This window comes from Diabrotica undecimpunctata, unplaced genomic scaffold, assembly GCF_040954645.1.
Source record: "Diabrotica undecimpunctata isolate CICGRU unplaced genomic scaffold, icDiaUnde3 ctg00002783.1, whole genome shotgun sequence".
Lineage (NCBI taxonomy): Eukaryota > Metazoa > Arthropoda > Insecta > Coleoptera > Chrysomelidae > Diabrotica > Diabrotica undecimpunctata.
Window position 1 is genome coordinate 1 of NW_027313987.1, and position 18450 is coordinate 18450.

Below are 18450 nucleotides of genomic sequence, written 5' to 3' on the forward strand. Positions count from 1 at the left end.
CTGTTAGTTCCTGGAAACATACCAGTAACGTCGACTACGTATCTCCACCATTATAAAAAACTGTTTGAATATGGGAGGTTTTGAAATCTTTGTCTCTAGATGATCCATAAAAATATCTGATAGCAATGGGCTTAGAGGATTGTCCATGATAAGTCCTGCACTGTTATTTGTATATATTTCATTATTAAATTCAAAGTAGTCCTGGTTTATGCAAACTTCCAGAAGAGGTAAAAGTTCAGATGTAATGATTGGATTTGTACTATGTTGGTCGAAAAGGTGTTTTACTACTATAAAAGTTTCTGGTAGGAGGGATATTAGGAAAAAGATTTTTTACGTCAAATGAACTGTGTTTAGAACACACTAAATTGTTTACTTAAATTTACCATAAAAAATACAATAGAACGAGTTAATAAAATACAACAGTTTCAGTTACCTAACAACTCTAGATTAATTTCATTTGACGTAAAAAATAACACCAGCTTTCAGAACAAATAACAACCTAGGCAAATATATTAAAAACAACAAGAGCCAAAATAAAAAACACTTACACAGTGGGTGTACAAAACTTAAATGTGGCTGACTGCCCAAAAACTTACATCGGTCAAACTGGTAGAAATTTTAATAAACGAATAGCAGAACATAAAAGGGCTTTCAATAATAGAAAAACAGATTCTACATACGCACTTCACCTTCTAGATCATAATCATTCTTCTAATGACGAATTTAAAATTCTTCACATTCAAATAAAGGCCTTAAGCTTTCATTGTTAGAATCTATGGAAATCAACAAATTAAAAAACACAGATATAATTCTGAATGACCAACTTGAGCACAAACAGTTCTCCCCTCCTCAACCTATTTATTATAGACTATAAAGGGTAAACGCATGCCAAAAATAGATCACTTGAGAAAGGCAATTAGCCGAAACAGCTGTAGTGATTTAAAATAAATTTTGTGGAAGTTTTGAAAACAAAGTTTTCAGTGTTTTATTGTTACATAAAATGAATTTCCATCAAGTAACGGTCGAATCCATCAATTGGTTACTTATATATTACGATAAGTTAATTTAACTCTAATGTTTGCTAGATCCAATCCTGTTCCTATTAAATAAAATCAATGAATTGATTTATAGATAAAAACTGTGTCAACATTTGCTTTACCTAAGCATGGAACTGGTTTCTGTAAGCTGGTTTACAAAAATAATAAATAGGTATGTACTATAAAAATTTCGCGGTAGTGGACAAAAGTAGTGAATAATTATTGTGAAAATTTTTTTAAGTAAGTGTCATACGATGAGCCCATATTAAATGTTATCTAAAACAATAATTTTGTTTATATTTATGTTTTGTTTATGTTTATAGTTTTATATAATATTTTTAAATATCGATATAACGAATCAACGAACAAATAAACCTGCTGTGGAATCACTTCACATTTTTAAAGTATGTCAATCTGTCGATAAGCTCTTTTTATTTCAGATTATTTTCTTCTTTTTTGCAGTTTCTGTTTGTTTCAAATGACTTCTGACTCTTATTATTATTATAGTTTTGTTTTGTTTCTTGTTGATATATTTTTATTATTTTCTCTACGTTGCGTTGGTTACGAAACGGGACCATAAGTCTATGTGTTAGGGGAGAGTGAGGCAAAATGGTCACTGCAATAATTTTTCAGGCTAAAAATAATATAAAACGAAATAATTAAGTAAAAATTTAAACAAACAATAAGAGAAGTATTACACAATATATTTCTGTGAAAAAATCTTTGATACCCAAATCGCAAATATAGATACAATTTCTGCTTTCCAGTCACATCCGCATACAATAGATGGCACCATTTATTGCACAAAATGCAATTAATCCAGATCTCCTTCGCCTGCGATGTACTGAATAATTTCGAGCAAAATATACAAGCGACGTAGTTTTCATCATCATTAAATCTTTTATTTTCTTTCTTTTTTTGCTTACAGCTGTTCTGGCTGCTTGTGAAGTTGATTTTGGTGTTTTTATTTTTCTTTTACTAAAAGATAAATGGGTGTAGTAAAAATCTTGTTCCTTTGGTGAAGATCCGTACGAAGGTCTTGACTCCTTGTCAAAAGAGGTGCCTGTTGTAGTGCAGATATATCATATATCGTATCCTCCAGCGATGATGGAATTTCATTCCTTTTAACACCACCTTTCTGTTACACACAGAACAATGGTGACATGGTCTCTCCTTTCAGGGCTTGTTAAGAAACCAACATGTTTCTACCCTTTATGTGCTAAAATTTTGGCAACTTGCTAGGGACCGTCTGGATACCAGACTCATCCATATTATATATTCTCATAGGATTGATGTTATTTTTATTTTGTATTTCATTTAAAGTGAAAAAAATTAAAGCTGGCTGAGGCAGCCTCAGGAGGGCCCTTTTTTAAGTACTTAAGAGCAGCAATCATTATATCCGTAGAGATGATATACCTACATTTGATTATTATAAAAAATATTCCTGTATAACTCAAAACTTTATTTGGTACGCTGAGCAAGGGTAAAATATTCTCCGGAGTCATTTTGCCTCAAGAAGGAGGGATCATTTTACCTCAAATCAAAATCTGATTAAATATAAAAAACTAATGTACATGAGTGACTTTTGATAATTAGAGAAATTCCGACATATTTGAAATAAACAGAAAAAATATCTTTTTAAACTCCATTAAAAAGATCTACCTACTTTAATTAAAACGCCTAAAAACACAACTTTTGTAAGCACGAAATTAGCGATATTGCATGTGTTTTTATAGGTTATATTAAAACTAGCCTATAATGCTTCGCACATCCTCACAGCTTCAAGTGGCACTAGTAGTAGTAAATATAATAAAGAAAGCTAAATGGCGGCTTTATGAAAATTATGAGAAATATGTTGGGGGACCATTTTACTCAAAGGGTCCATTTTACCCGACTGTCCACTATTAAATACGATTTATGTGTCTGTTTGTTTTGTAACTGAATCTGACACAACAATAATTGATATCAATTTCAGGGCAATACCTTTTTCAAAGCTTAAATTTTTACCGTAATAAAAAATATCCATTTGGAATACTAAATTCTTAATGTGTGTTTAGTTCAGCTTTGTTAAATATGAAAAATTTATTGTATGTTATTGTTTTCAGATAATATCTCCGAATATACCTTTGATTTAAAGAAAAACAATAATGGACGGGGATATCAAGAAAACAAGAAATCCAAATCCAAGAGAAAATGCATTTCCATTATCTGCAGCCACTTTCTGGTAAGATTTACTTCCAATTCTAATGAAATTAGTAGAAATTCAAGAAAAATACCGTTGAAAATGTTTCTTTAGTATTTTACTTTTTAGTCTCCGAATTACTGCTATACTACTGTTACGGTGGTTTTCTCCAATAACGCCTTTTGCTGCGTATAGCGTTACACCATTCGTCGGGCCTGTACGCTCGTACCACAGTTGCACAATGCATTCAGCGTACAATAAGAAACTGCATCCATTATCTCGGCCGTACAGCGGAGATCATAGCTTCTCTAAAGTGATTCTAGTTGCTGATTTCTGATGAAATCTATTTTATGTACTTTTCTAAGCATGCAGTGTATTTATTTCGAGACCCTCTTTCAGGAAGACAAGCTGGTGTTGGGAGTCAGTAACGAGTATTTTGATTCCCACTTTCATAAAGACAGGTCGGTGTTGTGAGTGGGGAAACTTGTTATGGGGTTTTCTTGAGGACGGAATTAGATGGAGTAAATGTTTCATATAAATAGCAGGGTGGCTAGCTATTGGTTTACGTAATCGGACATGAGTCACCAAGGTATTTGTACATAATAATAATTTTTAAATCATCTACTTTAATTGTAACGATATAAACACTAGGACATGCAATTGAGTACATAGAAGATACGAATATTATATAGGCAGGGGTATTAAGAACACTTAATAACCATATTGGACAACTCATCATTATTCTGGCTTTACAATGTCCCTATCCATCGCCTTCCTCCGCCAAGCACGTATTTCCATATTTCTCATGTCTTCATCGATGTTATCAAGGAACCTTGTTCTGGATCTTCTCTCTTCTCTGACCAATAGGTCTATCAAGGAGCATTTTTCTAGCTGAGTCATTTTGTTCCATCCGCAGTACATGCCCTATCCGCCTCAGACATCCTATCTTAATATGTTTTACGATATCTGGTTCTTGGTATAATCTATGTACAGTTTTATTTTGTATTTCTCGATATAATTGTGGATTTAAGGAGGAGATTGAACCCAAAATAGCATCTGTTGGTCGTGCAAATTCTGCGGTTTATCTCTGCGGTAGTATTATTTTCAGTGTTAAGGAGCGTTCCCAGGTATACAAATTCATTCACTGCTTCGATGACATCATTTTCTATACAAGGGGTCGTCGGATTTATGGTTGCGTGCTTATTTTCATATACTTCGTTTTGTTGGTGTTTATTATTAAACCCATTTTTGTGATTGATTCTTTTAATGCTACACACGTCTCTCGTACAGCGTTTTCCGTTCTCCTTGCAATATTGATATTATCAGTATAGGCAAGATTTGCACTGTATTATTATATATTGAACCAATGATTGTAATTTGTGATATACGTATTACTTTTTCCAGAGCCAGATAGACAGTATACACGAGAGAGAGAGTCTCCCTGGTGCAGAGTTTTGTTAGATTTACAAACTGATTTGGTATTCCTAGCTCTTTCATTGCTTTGTTCCTTTCTAGTCACAGAGTCGTAGGCTGCTTTGTAGTCTATAAATATACGATGAGTATCTATGCTATACCAGTGTTTTTTCTAAAATTTGTGTCAGGGTTGTAATCTGATCAATTGTCGATTTACTACCTCTGAAACCAACCTGATATTTTCCTACTATGCCTAAAGATATCTTCTTTTTTGTGTATGGTGCAAAGTATTCCAATATTCCAATCATTGGGGAGTGATTTTTGTGACCATATTTCTTTTATAAGCTGCACATTGGACAACTACAAACTGAATATAGTAAATCTCTAGGATCTCTTAGAGCCTTTGCTCAAGAAACCATGTTGAGACCATCTTGGGGGATATTATTGTACACATTGGACATGACGATATCTACAGGCTAAAAATTGAACAATACCTACTCCTTATACGAATTAGCCAAGAACAGTGGAATGAGATTAACAAATTTTACTACAACTTTAACAAGACAGTGTCTAGTACTTGCTTCAAACAAAAGAATTTACACCAAGCAACGTGTACGACACCAGAAAGAACTAGTAATCAAATATACTATCTCTAATAGATTCCAGACATGGTTTAAATGCATGAATTTATCAAGACGCCAACATACACTTCCATCTTTAATTGGTAATCTTACAGAAAATATTGTGTCGCCATTGGGAGTAAAGATCGTCTCCCCACCCAACAAGAGTTGTGGCAGCTGTTGGAAATGAGAAAAAAAATATCAAGATGGCGAAAAAGAAGACTTGTGAATATAATTTGTTGGTTAGACCAGAATCAAATGAGCTGTAAAATCAGAAAAGAAGATCTGTTTGAGAAAAAATTGTTGTAGATTGACAGGACGGATTTTCCTCTCAATAGTCAATACATTTTTCTATATCTTACGCTGGCCTCATTCCTTTCCCTTTTAACATGGAACCAATAACCAAATATATTAATTTTTAACTTAATTATTAGACCAATATTATCCTAAATCATTTAGTAATCATTCTTTATTTTTTTAGTTACACAATTCCCACCTTCATTAAAGGATTCAAACGTGATCTCGATGAATCTGATTTGACTGAAACTCTTTCCGAACACAGGTCTGACTATTTGGGAAATAAAATAGAAAAATACTGGAAAGCAGAAGAGGAGAGAGCAAAAAAGAAAAACACGACTCCCTCTTTACAGCGAACACTGCTCAAAGCTTTCGGATGGGAATTTTTAGCGATGGGTATTGTTCTGATCTTATCAGAAACGGTAAGGTAGGTAAATTTATGTAGGTGTGATTATTTTAGAGAGAATAAAATATAATGGTAGATTAAAAAAAATTGTATGTATTATCACTGAATAAATATATCATAACAGATATTTCATCGCCACAAAATTCAGTAGGCAGCTCCTCTTGCTCTGTATATGTATATCCTGTATTGACATACAATTTACCATCGACTCTAAACGACTAGAGAGGAGCTAGCTGTATAACGACCTCTGTCTGTTTATGAGGTGTAAATAAAGCAAAACCTTTGTCATTTATTTGTGTGTTGAACGTTATTTTTAAAATTAACGCGCTATCTCAGAGTTAAATAACTGTTAATAGACGTTTTATGTTATTTGTTTCGTTATTTTTGTTTTTTGTCCTTACATGGTTAACGAACTATGTTTTTCAGAATAAATAAATTTCAAGTAGTAATGTATGTATTGCTGTGAAGATATTTTCTTGTGGCATTTTAAAGTAATTACTATTTAAATGGGAATAAGCCACAATTAAAGGTTAAAGTACGTTTATTGACGTTTCAATTTTCACTTCGGAAATCGTTCTTAAAATACAAACATTAGTAAATTAAACAAATTTTGTTTTTTTGTTATTTTTGTTAAACAAAACTCTTTCTACACATTTTTTTTATCCCTGATTATATGGCTTTCTTTATTCTTTGTTTTTGATCGATTTCTCTATATTTTTTGTATAATTCTTCATTTTTCGCCTTTCATTCATTAGTCCTAATATTTATGGTGTCATACACAACTTGTTTCTTTGTAACCTTCGTCAGGTGTTTACTGATGTGCTTACATATTGATGTTGATATTGATGTTAATGTTATTGATGTAGTTATATAAATAAGATTTCATCTAAATTATCTGTGTTGTGAATTTGGGTTTCCGCTCCACTGAGATTATCGTCGTAGGTTTTCATTTTTTAGCTGGTTCAAATCTAATAATGGTAATGATAATGAATAAATCGTTTCACTGTATATCTCATAAGTTTTTATTTGACGTTTTAAGAATTGCGATTTAGCATTTCAAACGCGAAACATACTCTAAGTATTTGTTTACAATAGGAATCGTGACAAGGAATTTTTCTTCCGAGAGTCACTTTTTGTCCGATTAACGAGGGGTTCGGTCAGCTGTCCGCTAGACATTACCGGCTTTTCGCCGTATGGGTGATTTTTTAGTGTTAAAAAAAATCTTTTGGAAATCAACTTTTTTATCTCTGGGAAGCAGTGTTAGTGACAGTAAGCAGCCCACTATAGTACGAGATAATTAAATATTTGCTGGCAAGTTATAAAAGCTATGAAGAACGGAGAATTAGATTTGAACCTCCGTGTAACCTTCGAATTTGTCTTCAGAGATCTGAGTTGCAGTTTATGGAATTTGTGGTAAAAGGAGGACAAACTGTAAATTATAATATTTTTTTCCGTTTTTCTTTTTGATGAAACAAATTAATGGAAGCTGAAATTTTCTATGGAGATATTTGCTCAAGTCATTTTTTAACAAATAATAAAAACTTGTCAGTGTTTAATGGCAGTGTTGAGAAAAATCGGACAGTGCGTCTGGGTTATTTTTTTCTTCTTTTTATTGTTCTATAAAATCTGCATGAAGATTGTAAAAAGCAAATTTATGATTTAACTATTAATAAATATAACCAGTATGTAACAATTGTGTATTGTTTAATTTCTGTAACAATCTTCTTTTGTCTTGAACCACAATTAAATAATTGCTAACAGATTTGCTGAACGAACATACGAGGTAAGTGTGATTGTTAACTTTTTTTTGTGTTGTGATTTTGCTATATATGTATTTTGGTTTTAAAGAGTTTTCTTTGTCTCTCGAAGAAACGACGAAGTGGCGCGCTTTTTGGCAAATTATTTATGATTTTTCTTTGTATTGTTTATTTAATATTTCAGATTTAGCTCTAGTAGCTTTCATCTCCTAATTTTTCTTTTTTCAATTTTGCTTTTGTTTATGTGCTAGTAAGAATGATCCAAAGAACCACACCTACATCTCTTCCGATTCTGAGCAACGCGACCTCGTGCAAATGCCCATCAAACGTCCTCAAACACTGTCCATCGTTTGCTGTGTTATAATCTTCGTCTTTGACGGTTGTAGGAGCGTATATTTGTATAAGGTTTATAACCTAGAATAGAAACGTGTAAAAAAATTACTGAGGGAACTCAAACTCACATATTATGGGTATACACAAAGGATGTTATGATTTATTTATTCATTTTTTAGTGTATTATTTATCGTTTTTATAATAATTAAACGTTATTTTATTCTAATTATTTTACTTTGAATAAATATACAGCTATATAAAAGTATATTTATTTTTTGTGCCAAAATAAATTTATTCTCCCTAGCAACGTATTATATGATAGATTATGGTATATGATTGAGTAAAATATGGATATCGGAAGCAGTTGATGGTATGAATTTTTTTACACGTATCTAATAAAATATTTAAGTATTACTTTGCATCAATCGTCTGTAATTTACTTCTGTTAATTTGCAGGTTGTTATTTTTAAAACAAAAAATATTGACAGTTTGTATTTAAATTACAACAAAAGTCAAATAGGTATAGTATTGTGAAAGATTCTGTTACGGAAGAAAATATAATATAAGTATAGCAACAACATTTATAATACGATATAATCACAAATAATACCTTTAAAAAGACTTTGATTTGGTTAGAACACTTCTGTCGTGCATAAACATTACGTAATTCACGTTGGATTTTAATTCTTTCGTAATGCACTAACAGCATTGAAACCATCAAAGTTGGCACTCTAAATTGTTCTCCACAGTTTTCTGTTCATTTTCATCTTAAACTTCTCATACAATATCATGCTGCACAAATTGCAATAGAGTTATTTACATCAATAAACTCTTCTGTTTCAGTAGTATATAAAGCAGATCGTTCATTTTGGGCTAATTGAACCAAAGAAATATTGTTCTTTGTATTATCATCAATCATTTCGTCTGTAGATATTATTAAAAGGTCTTTAAAATCTGCATGTCTAAAGCAGTTAGCTACAGTTTTTTGTGAAACTTTTTCCCATGCTTCTGATACCAACAAGATGACATCAAGAACCGTAAATGTTTTTGGTCTTTACTCTCAAGGTTTTGTATTAGGTAACTTTTAACACTTTAACACTACAGATGTATTATTTGATAGTGAGAATATAAGTTTAATGCATTTCGGATTAGTAACAGCCGTATGAGTAGGATTATTTTTAACCAAAAGTAAAACTTTAATATGGATTGCTTTTAATTCAGCGTTCGAGTTTCGTAACGATCTTTCAAAAATTTCAGATGTTATCTATGGTTTTATATTGTTTTAATATGTTAGCGACAGTGAGTGTATATTTTTAAAGTATCCTGGTTTGCTCGATTTGCCAATAATTAAAACCTTCCTTTTACAAATCCTGTCATATTTGCTGCAACCATAATCGTTAGTCTCGTCTTGAACATTTTTCCTACAGAACAATTCTCTCCTTCGAACTTTAAAGTTCTGTCTGGTGTCTGTTGTACAAATTACAGTTTCGTTTGCGTTAAAAATGTTATCTGGTCTGTAGCCTTCCTATATTGTAGGCCAATTGCAGTACCGAATTGAAACTAGACGAGCAAATGAAATCTTCATCAAAATACTGAACAAAATCGTTTGCTTTTTATTGGAGAATTGGTCCATTTATTGACACATTATTAATTTGTCCATTGATATTTGAACTACTTTAAGAAATCTTCCTCAATCCTCGTATTCTTCGTTGTTATGGCTCGTTTTATTTGCAAAATTTTTAAAAGGGTTTGATGTTTTTCCTTCTCTTTCCAAATGGTTGAAATTATCGAGTGTGATACACCATATTCCATTGTCAAGTCTATGTTTAGAAACCCGGTCTCTAGCTTTGATATAATACGCGATTTTTCTTCGATATTATTTGTTTTCTCTTTATTTGCGACATGTTAAAAGTTGAAAAAATTTATTTGGTGCGTCTTATGTAGGTACAGATAAGACTGATAAGCTGACAGAATACAAAGATTTACAAAAGATTTTGTTTAATTTTGCAATTTTAATAGCATACAATTATAGCTGACCGGGTCGTTTTTTAATAGATATAATTCTCGGAAGATAGCAACGATTATACACGCATATACGTCTATATTCCAAAGATATTAGCAACCAATTTAAAAAGCAATATTTTTGATAAGGCGGTCAGCAGGGATCTTTCATTTTGGTCAATATAATCGGTATGTTGATCTAAAAGATGTTTTAACTGCAATTTAAAAATGTAAGATCACATACCTATACGCTTTTTGAAACAATGTTTTTATAAAAAATATAATATTTGTGATATCCAAATTTTACTCACTTTTATGAAGTACGAGTTTTTAATAAAATTGTTTTCTTAACAGATTATATCAACCCATTATTTTGGGTCGTCTAGTGAGATATTTCGACATGTATTCTAAAAAAACACCACCGACAAAACTTCCCGAAATGTCAAACGCCAGCTTCACATCAGATCAACAAAATGTTAATGAAACGTAAATATTAAGTGTGAGGCTTCCAAATTGTTGCATATTCTTCTTTTAGTGGCTTCTAGACGTAGTATTCATTGTACATATTTAAATTTCTAGGTCAAACAATGGCGACCAATGGAGTTTGCATATTTTAAAATTCATTGGATATTGAGTACTGGCAGATTACTTTTTCAAGCGAAATTGAAGTCTGACAATGTGACAAAAGAATTAGAACATAATTAACTGAGTAGAGACAACTATATAGCTACAGGCGGGAAGCAATTAACAATTGAATTCTAAGCTTGGAAGTAGACTTGTGTTTTTTGTTGCTTTAAAAGTTACAAAAATATTAAAATGTATAAACACTTTTTTTATAAATAACGAAATGAAAAACCACAAAAACTATTGTTTGATCTAGATTAAAAAAGCTATATATCTTTATAACCTATATAGCTTAAATTATTTGCTTTAAAGCATTGTACATACTGCAAAATTGCTTTTAGTTTTTTTCTAATTTCTGGTACTTTCTTTCCTTTACCCTTTTTTATTTTCTGTAGATTTTTGGTTTATTGTCTTTTAATTTCCTTTTTTTTTGTGATTGTACTTATTGTAAACTTTGTAGACTTGGTGTTGGTTTATTAGCTTTACATGTAGTTTGTTAAAATTTATTACAAGGTATGCAGGTAGCTAAATTTCGTGCCCTGTATTTATTGCCATTTAAAAATAATTAGGGAACGTACTAATTTAAATTTTTTTTATCCATTTAATAGCAGATGAAATAAAAACAAAAATATTAACCAATCCACTTGTTTTCTTGTCCTGGGATGAAAAAATGAGACATACTTTAATCTAGTAATAAAGTTTTTACCTAGCTAACTAAGAGACTGAAGAAGATCAGCCACGTCGTAACCCATCGTAAATTCCATTATTTTACGTAATCTTTCAACACTAATTGAAACCACATTTGAGTTGAAGTTAGTGGTTACTCAATCTTAGCGCGCTTTTGTAAGATCAATGCAGTGGCGGCTGGTGTGGTAAAATTTTGGGTAGGCCAAGCCAGCAAATTACATATAGCTATGTGTAATCAGTGGCGGATCCAGAGGGAGGGTTAACGGGGTCATGGGGGTCATGACCCCCTCCCCCTTAAAAATATTTGAAAACCCACTTATCCTAATGGTGGTATGACTAAAAGTGACCTTGCATCAGAGAAAAGTAATCACCCTCAAGATCCATGAGCTCCCCAAAACAATTTCTGTAGCCGCCAGTGTGTGTAATACATATTTTTTGTGTGTGTGAGAGTGGGAATCTTCTAAAGACCGTACCAGATGAATCGTACCTGGCGTGTGTTGGATTCAAAGTAAACGGAGTACATCTAAACGCAGTTCCCCCTGGGGGCCTTGCCTTCGGATACATCCGTATTACAATGCCTACCAACTAAACTTCAGTTTTTCTAGATAATGACGATTCCAATAGTGAAACAACAATGTCCAAATACTCACTATCAACATTACTATTACTGCAACCTAGTAAAGCGTCAGAAAAACTCATTTTTATGTATCACTTATAAAACGATCTCACTATTCCAAGAAAAATTAAAAAAAATCAACCTCGATCATCCAAACAACTAGTGCAACTAGTAATAATAACAGATAACAGTGAAAATTGAACTAGTGCACGGCGACAATGTTGCTGTATATAAGTTGGATACAATCAGGCGACATAGAAATCATGCAAATGTGATTTTTCTTTCGAATTTTACGAATTTTTTTAAATTTATTTGGGCAACCGTGCACTTGTTTGCAATTGTGTTGTTTGTTTAAAAATATATTAAAATTACAGATTATGTTACATATTTTTTTATCATAATTTAAAACAAAAATTTATATTACAATTCGATAATTACGTTACAAGTGACAACGATGGTCGACGTAGGCCCGATCGTCTGGTGCCTAAACAGCAAGCATAAACACGATAATATAAATCGTTGCCCGGCAAGCTGCTTAACTTCAAACGCTTTTTGTATGGGGATCTTATGTGAGCTGGGTCGGCCAGTTCCGATCGGGCCTATTAATGCTATTTAAAATGCGTGAATACGATTCGATGTTTTCTGTGGGAATATAATAACATAGTTGCTTTAACGGACGCTAATGTATTGAGTGATTTAGTGCATTTAAATGTTATTTACATGCAGTAACATAATGTTTGAATATATGTTTTTCAGTTTTAAAGCTCTTAAAATTATTGGGTAGGCCCGGCCTATCCTGCCTACCCCCAAAAGCCACCACTGGATCAATGTTCGAAGTATATGGAGCAAAATCTCTCTAGGAGGAGTAACGGATGTTCGTAAGTTGATATATGTGATCCTCTTCCAATATTTTGTGGTGAATTACAGAAATATTGTGGAGCAGCAATGACAGAATAATTTACAACATTAATTAACAAAATTATAAAATACAACAGAATACGGAAAGAATGGAGAACGGGCGAACTAACTCTACTATTCAAAAAAGGTGAAAAAAACAACCAGAAAACTACAGAGGTATAAACTTGTTAAATACTACCCTAAGACCGTTGATTGAATATTCGGATATTTAATCAACGCTATAATACTGGAAGATCGTATACAGATGCAATATTCGTCATAAAGCAAATTACTAAGAAATCAGTAGAGTATAATGGACTAGCATTTCTGTGTCTGATTGACTTAAAGAAAGCGTTTGACAGAGTAAGACTCAAATATGTAATCCATGTTCTGTATAATAGAGAAGTTTTCCTAAATATCAATAAAACTATTGAAAACAACAAAATGAAAGTCAGAATAGATGCACTACTTACAGAACCCATAGAAATAAGTAGCGGAATAAGACTCATTGAGACCTATGCTCTTTAATTTAATCATGGATGAAATCATCAAAAGTGTCAACAAAGGAAGAAGATACAGAATGGGAAACAAATAAGTAAAAATACTTTGTTACGCAGACAATGCAATATTGATAGCCCAAGATGAAGATAGTCTGCAAAGACTGGTCCACATATTTAGAATAAGAGCAAAAGGATTTAATTTGGCAATCTCATTTTAGAAAACTAAAACAATAGTAATAAATAAAGAACCAAAGAGATGTAAAATGGAAATAATTGATGGCATCAGTATTAAACAAGTAGTGGAAATAAAATACGTTGGAATTACACTGTCCAGCTATGGAGACCTTCACAAAGAAGTGAGAGATCAAGTACAAAAAGGAAATAGACTGGCGGGATGCCTTAAAACACTATATGACGAAACAGACCCATGAACACTGAAATGAAGTCAGTATAAGAATTTATAAAGCCAGTATAAGACCAATAATGACATATGCTTTAGAAACAAGACCCGACATAACCACAACACAACGGCTACTGGACACGGCAGAGATGAGAGTACTGAGAAGAATTACAGGAAATAAGCTGAGAGATCAAAAGAGAAGTGAATGGACATTAAATAGAAAAAAAAAGAATGGAATAACCATATAAGCAGAATTTGGGAGACCCGTGTGGTCAAAATAGGAAAAGGTAAATCACCAATCCGTAGAAGAAGTATTGGACAACGGCGCAAAAGATGGAGTGACAACCTTTCATAGAAGTATTAATCCACCAATGAACAAGCAGAATTGCTTATAAAGAGCATACTTACTATACTTAATCGTATCCGGACATGTCATTCATAAAATTTCGGCCCAGTATCGGGCTACGTCGGTTCCATCTTTGTTGACAGTTGAGTGTTGACATCTTGATCTATTTTTCCCCATTTTGCCATGTTTGATTTTACTGGAGCCACCCCCGTTCTTATCCTATTCATAGTTTTCCACGTTTTAAAATCTAGGGACTGGGCAGTCCATTTTTTTAAATTTATTTACGCTGTAACCAGTAGGGTTATTAGCGACCTAAAAAATATAATACAGGTAAAGTTAGAAAAAATTACAATAATTGATACAGTCCTGAGTCCTTAAGATAACTTATTGTGTTTTTAATGTTCATGTTTTTTCCTAGGGCTTCCTTTATATTATTTGGGATAGTGTGCTTCTTTCTTGCTGCTTCATATGTTTTACACTGAGTTAGTATATGCTTCACGGAGAGTGTTACTTGACAATGTTCACACATTGGCGGCACAGTTCGCGTAAAGAGGTGTTTATGTGTAAAGTTACTGTGTCCTAGTCGCAAACGTGTTATTTTCACTTGGTCGTGTCTATTCGCTGTGGGTTGGAGCCACGGTTTCACTAATTGTTTGATTTCCTTGAGTTTATTTTGTGATGCACTCCACTTATTTTGCCACGCACTTAACACTTTATATTTTATTTCTGACTTAAAGTCATCTGAAGAAACCTCATTAATAAGAATGGGGTCCTGGCTGAAGGATGCTAAGCCGGCTAGTTCATCTGCTTCTTCATTTCCTTTTATACCTGAATGTGATGGAACAAACATGAAGTCAACAGTGATCTTATTATTATTTAGAATCTCTATTTCTGATTTGATATGTGAGGCAATTGGATTATTGGTATATAAACGTTTGATAGTATGAAGTGAGCTTAGTGAATCGGTTATTATGAGAGACGGGGACTGTTTCGACTCTTTTATGTGGATAAGTGCTTGTAATATTGCAAACAACTCTGCAGTGTATGACGAAGTAATGGGATTGAATTTAAATTTTAAGGATGTATTATGTGTAAGGATTGCTGCACCAACACCGTCTGAAGATTTGGATGCGTCAGTGTATATCTTATAGTGATTTAGGCCAGTCAATTGAAATTGGGGAAGAGGAAAATACTCAGGCGGTTCATCCTGCACTATTCCAAGGAAGCTCTTCCTGGATTTTAGTCGTTTTCGTGGTGTTCGAGCTTTGTATAGGGCATGCCGCTCGTCCGCGATCTGCGTTCATTTTCTCTATGTGCTCTGCAACGCCTCTGCGTGTTGAGGGTTCTGCAAAACCCGCTGCTTTATATAGATTTAAGAGTGGCGTTGGTTTCATGCACCCCGTTACTATCCATCATACCTCATTTAGCGTAGTATCAACTTGTTTGGTATGGGCATATGTTGGCTCTGAGAAGAACCGTTGTGGCGTTATGTTTGCCATCTGATTTGGTTTGGTTCGATGTTGGAAGGATTAGAAGTGTACTAGTAGACGTTTCCAGGGGACGCCGTCAATAGTGTTTACTTTATAGTTGATGTGGCACCATTGATCTCGTGGAGGCTCTTTCCTTGTCCCCCCTAATAAAGAACATAGTTTTTGTCGTTATATTTTTCGTATTGTGGGTAATTTTGTTGTTTTTGTTGTTATTATCTACATTCTGATTTTGCCCAATAATAATTTGGTCGCTTCCTACAATCGCTGAGTTTACCGCCCATTTGATTACCTCAGTTTAAGGAAGAAATACAGTAATGATCTAATTAAATTAACTTTTAATCAACAAAGAGCATGCAATTAAGCTACCTTCATTCAATTACTTTATTATTTGGTTAAGGTATTAACGCTTTCGAGGATATTTTCTAAACTAAAAATGAATATAAAGTATTTAAATTTATATCATGCTATCTTCTATAATGACTCTATGTTAAAAAAACTTATAATACAATAGTTTTAGAAAATACCTTTATAATTCTGTTCTACTTGGTGATGGTGTACTTACAAATATTTTATCTGTTTAAGTATAATTCAGCCACTGCTCCTCAGGCGTCTACTCGCATATTATTCGCCCCAAGGAGAACCAGTAAGCATCGAGGAAGCCTATTACTTCGCCACTGGTATTGTTCTATGCTCCTTAATCTCCGTGCTGTTAGTCCACCCGTACATGCTCGCAGTATGCCATATAGGCATGAAAATGAGAATAGCATGTTGTTCTCTCATCTACAGAAAAGCATTAAGGCTAAGCAAAACGGCTCTTGGTGAAACCACTGCTGGGCAGATTGTAAATCTTTTGTCCAACGATGTTAACAGGTTCGATTTGGCGGTTATTTTCGCTCACCAATTGTGGTTAGCTCCTGTGGAAACTGTCATTTGTACTTACTTTATGTACATGGAGATTGGAGTTTCTGCTATAATTGGTGTTGCAGTTCTTGTTGCGTCAGTACCGTTGCAAAGTAAGTATTTAATAGAGATGTGAAGATATTTTCAAGTTACCATTTATATTATTTTAACATTATTTAGTAAACAACAATAATCATAAATAAATATAGACAAATGTAGGTTACTTTCAAGCCATACCGATCTATAGTACTTTTCTATTGTCCTCTATCCATTACCTGCTTGGTTTAATTCTTTTTTTTTATCTTCAACATGTGCATAACCTCTTCTAATTGTCTACTTGGACTACTCTTTTTTGTTTTTACCTTTGATGTTTTTAATGCTATTCGTTTAATTCATTTTGATTCTTTTAGTCCGCCCAAGTATTACATACGCAATGTCTTGTCTTCTTAATTGTTTCAGCCATTATTGTTTACTTGAATACATTGTAAAAGGTATCCCTCACTCCAAGAATTCAATTTTTTTCATTTTTTTGCGTTCTAAGTGATTAAATAAATTAGACCAGCGCAATTTTAACCCGCCACAATATTCTTATTAAAAAAATATATAAAAAAGAATGTTTTCATGCCTCAAAAAAGCAAATACAACCATCGTGTTTGCGAAAAACCAGGTTTTCAGGGTTTATTTGGGGGTTTTTACTTGATTTGCCAAACTTTTTTTACCTTTATACGTCATTAAATAGCATATTTTCAAAAATTTTATAAAATAATATCAGACAATGTACAGTGCTGGCAAAAAAATCTTTATACAGTGAATAAAACACATAAATCAGGATAATTGTTATTTTAATTTTACAAATTAATACTTTGTCATATCACCCTTATAGTCGATGACAATCTGGATTCTCTTGGGCATGGATTGAGCAAGGTTCAAGAAATATTCTTCTTCTATGGTCACCCACAACCTATTTAACTCCTCTTTCAGCTGATTTATGTTACTCGATCGACACTCTTAAACCATATTTTTCATCATATTCCAGGCGTTCTCGATGGGATTAAGATCGGGCGAGTTACCTGGCCGTTTCAATACGTTGATATTGTGATCACTCCAGAACTTTGACACTGTCTTGACCTTGTGAGCAGTGGTACCATCGTGCATAAAGAAATCACATTCGTGAATTTCGCACAAGTTCAATAAATGTTATTCTAGAACAGTCACATAGTTGCTTGCCGTCATTGTAACATTCTTTGGCAAGAAATAAAACCCTACCCTTCCTTTATTTCCACTAAACGCACCCCACACCATTACACTTTCAGGATATTTGACGGCTTTAGCTGTAAACTTTGGATCGTACCTTGACGCGATGTGTGGACGACGAATAAATTTGGAGCTTCCTGTTACTAACCTGAACGTAACTTTCTTCCATTTTTCATACGTCCAATGCTGATACCTTTTACAACAATCTAATCTTATTTCTTTATTGCTTTTGTAAGCAAGGGCTTCTTTGCAGCACATCGACTTGGTAATGCTAGATATTTCCGAAGCCAATGACGAATCGTTCTTGTTGACACGTTCTTAAGGAGATCAGAATGTTTATTTTTGAGTTCTGTTGCAGTTATGGAACGGTTCAACATTACTTCACGCCTGATAATGGTGTCAGTTCCAGATGTTTTTTTTTAGGAGTTCCAGAACCAGGTTTTCTTTCTGGAACAGTCCCTGAAGGCAACGAGACGCAGCTGACCGTTTCAATTGATAAATTGCCTCTCTTGAAACACCAATATCACGTGCTACGGTAATTACAGAGCCCCCTTTCTCAAGTAACGTTAAAGCACGAACTTTCTCCAGTTGTGTGAGTTTCTTTAGACCCATATTTTTCACTTTAATTTAGAATTTAATGATCCCAAACTTTACTGAGTAAATAAAAAGAAGCACTCTGAGATAGCGCGT

At 33.3% G+C, this 18450-nt stretch overlaps 1 protein-coding gene across 1 annotated transcript; it reads left to right on the top strand.

Annotated features, from left to right (window-relative positions):
* Window positions 1–3153: 3153 nt before the first annotated feature.
* Window positions 3154–18295, top strand: LOC140432085 (ATP-binding cassette sub-family C member 4-like; the record flags this gene model as incomplete). Its single annotated transcript, XM_072519927.1, has 5 exons — window positions 3154–3261; window positions 5734–5976; window positions 10401–10532; window positions 16189–16619; window positions 18184–18295. Coding segments are annotated over exons 1-5 (995 nt in total), but the record flags the coding sequence as incomplete, so codon positions are not given.
* Window positions 18296–18450: the final 155 nt, after the last annotated feature.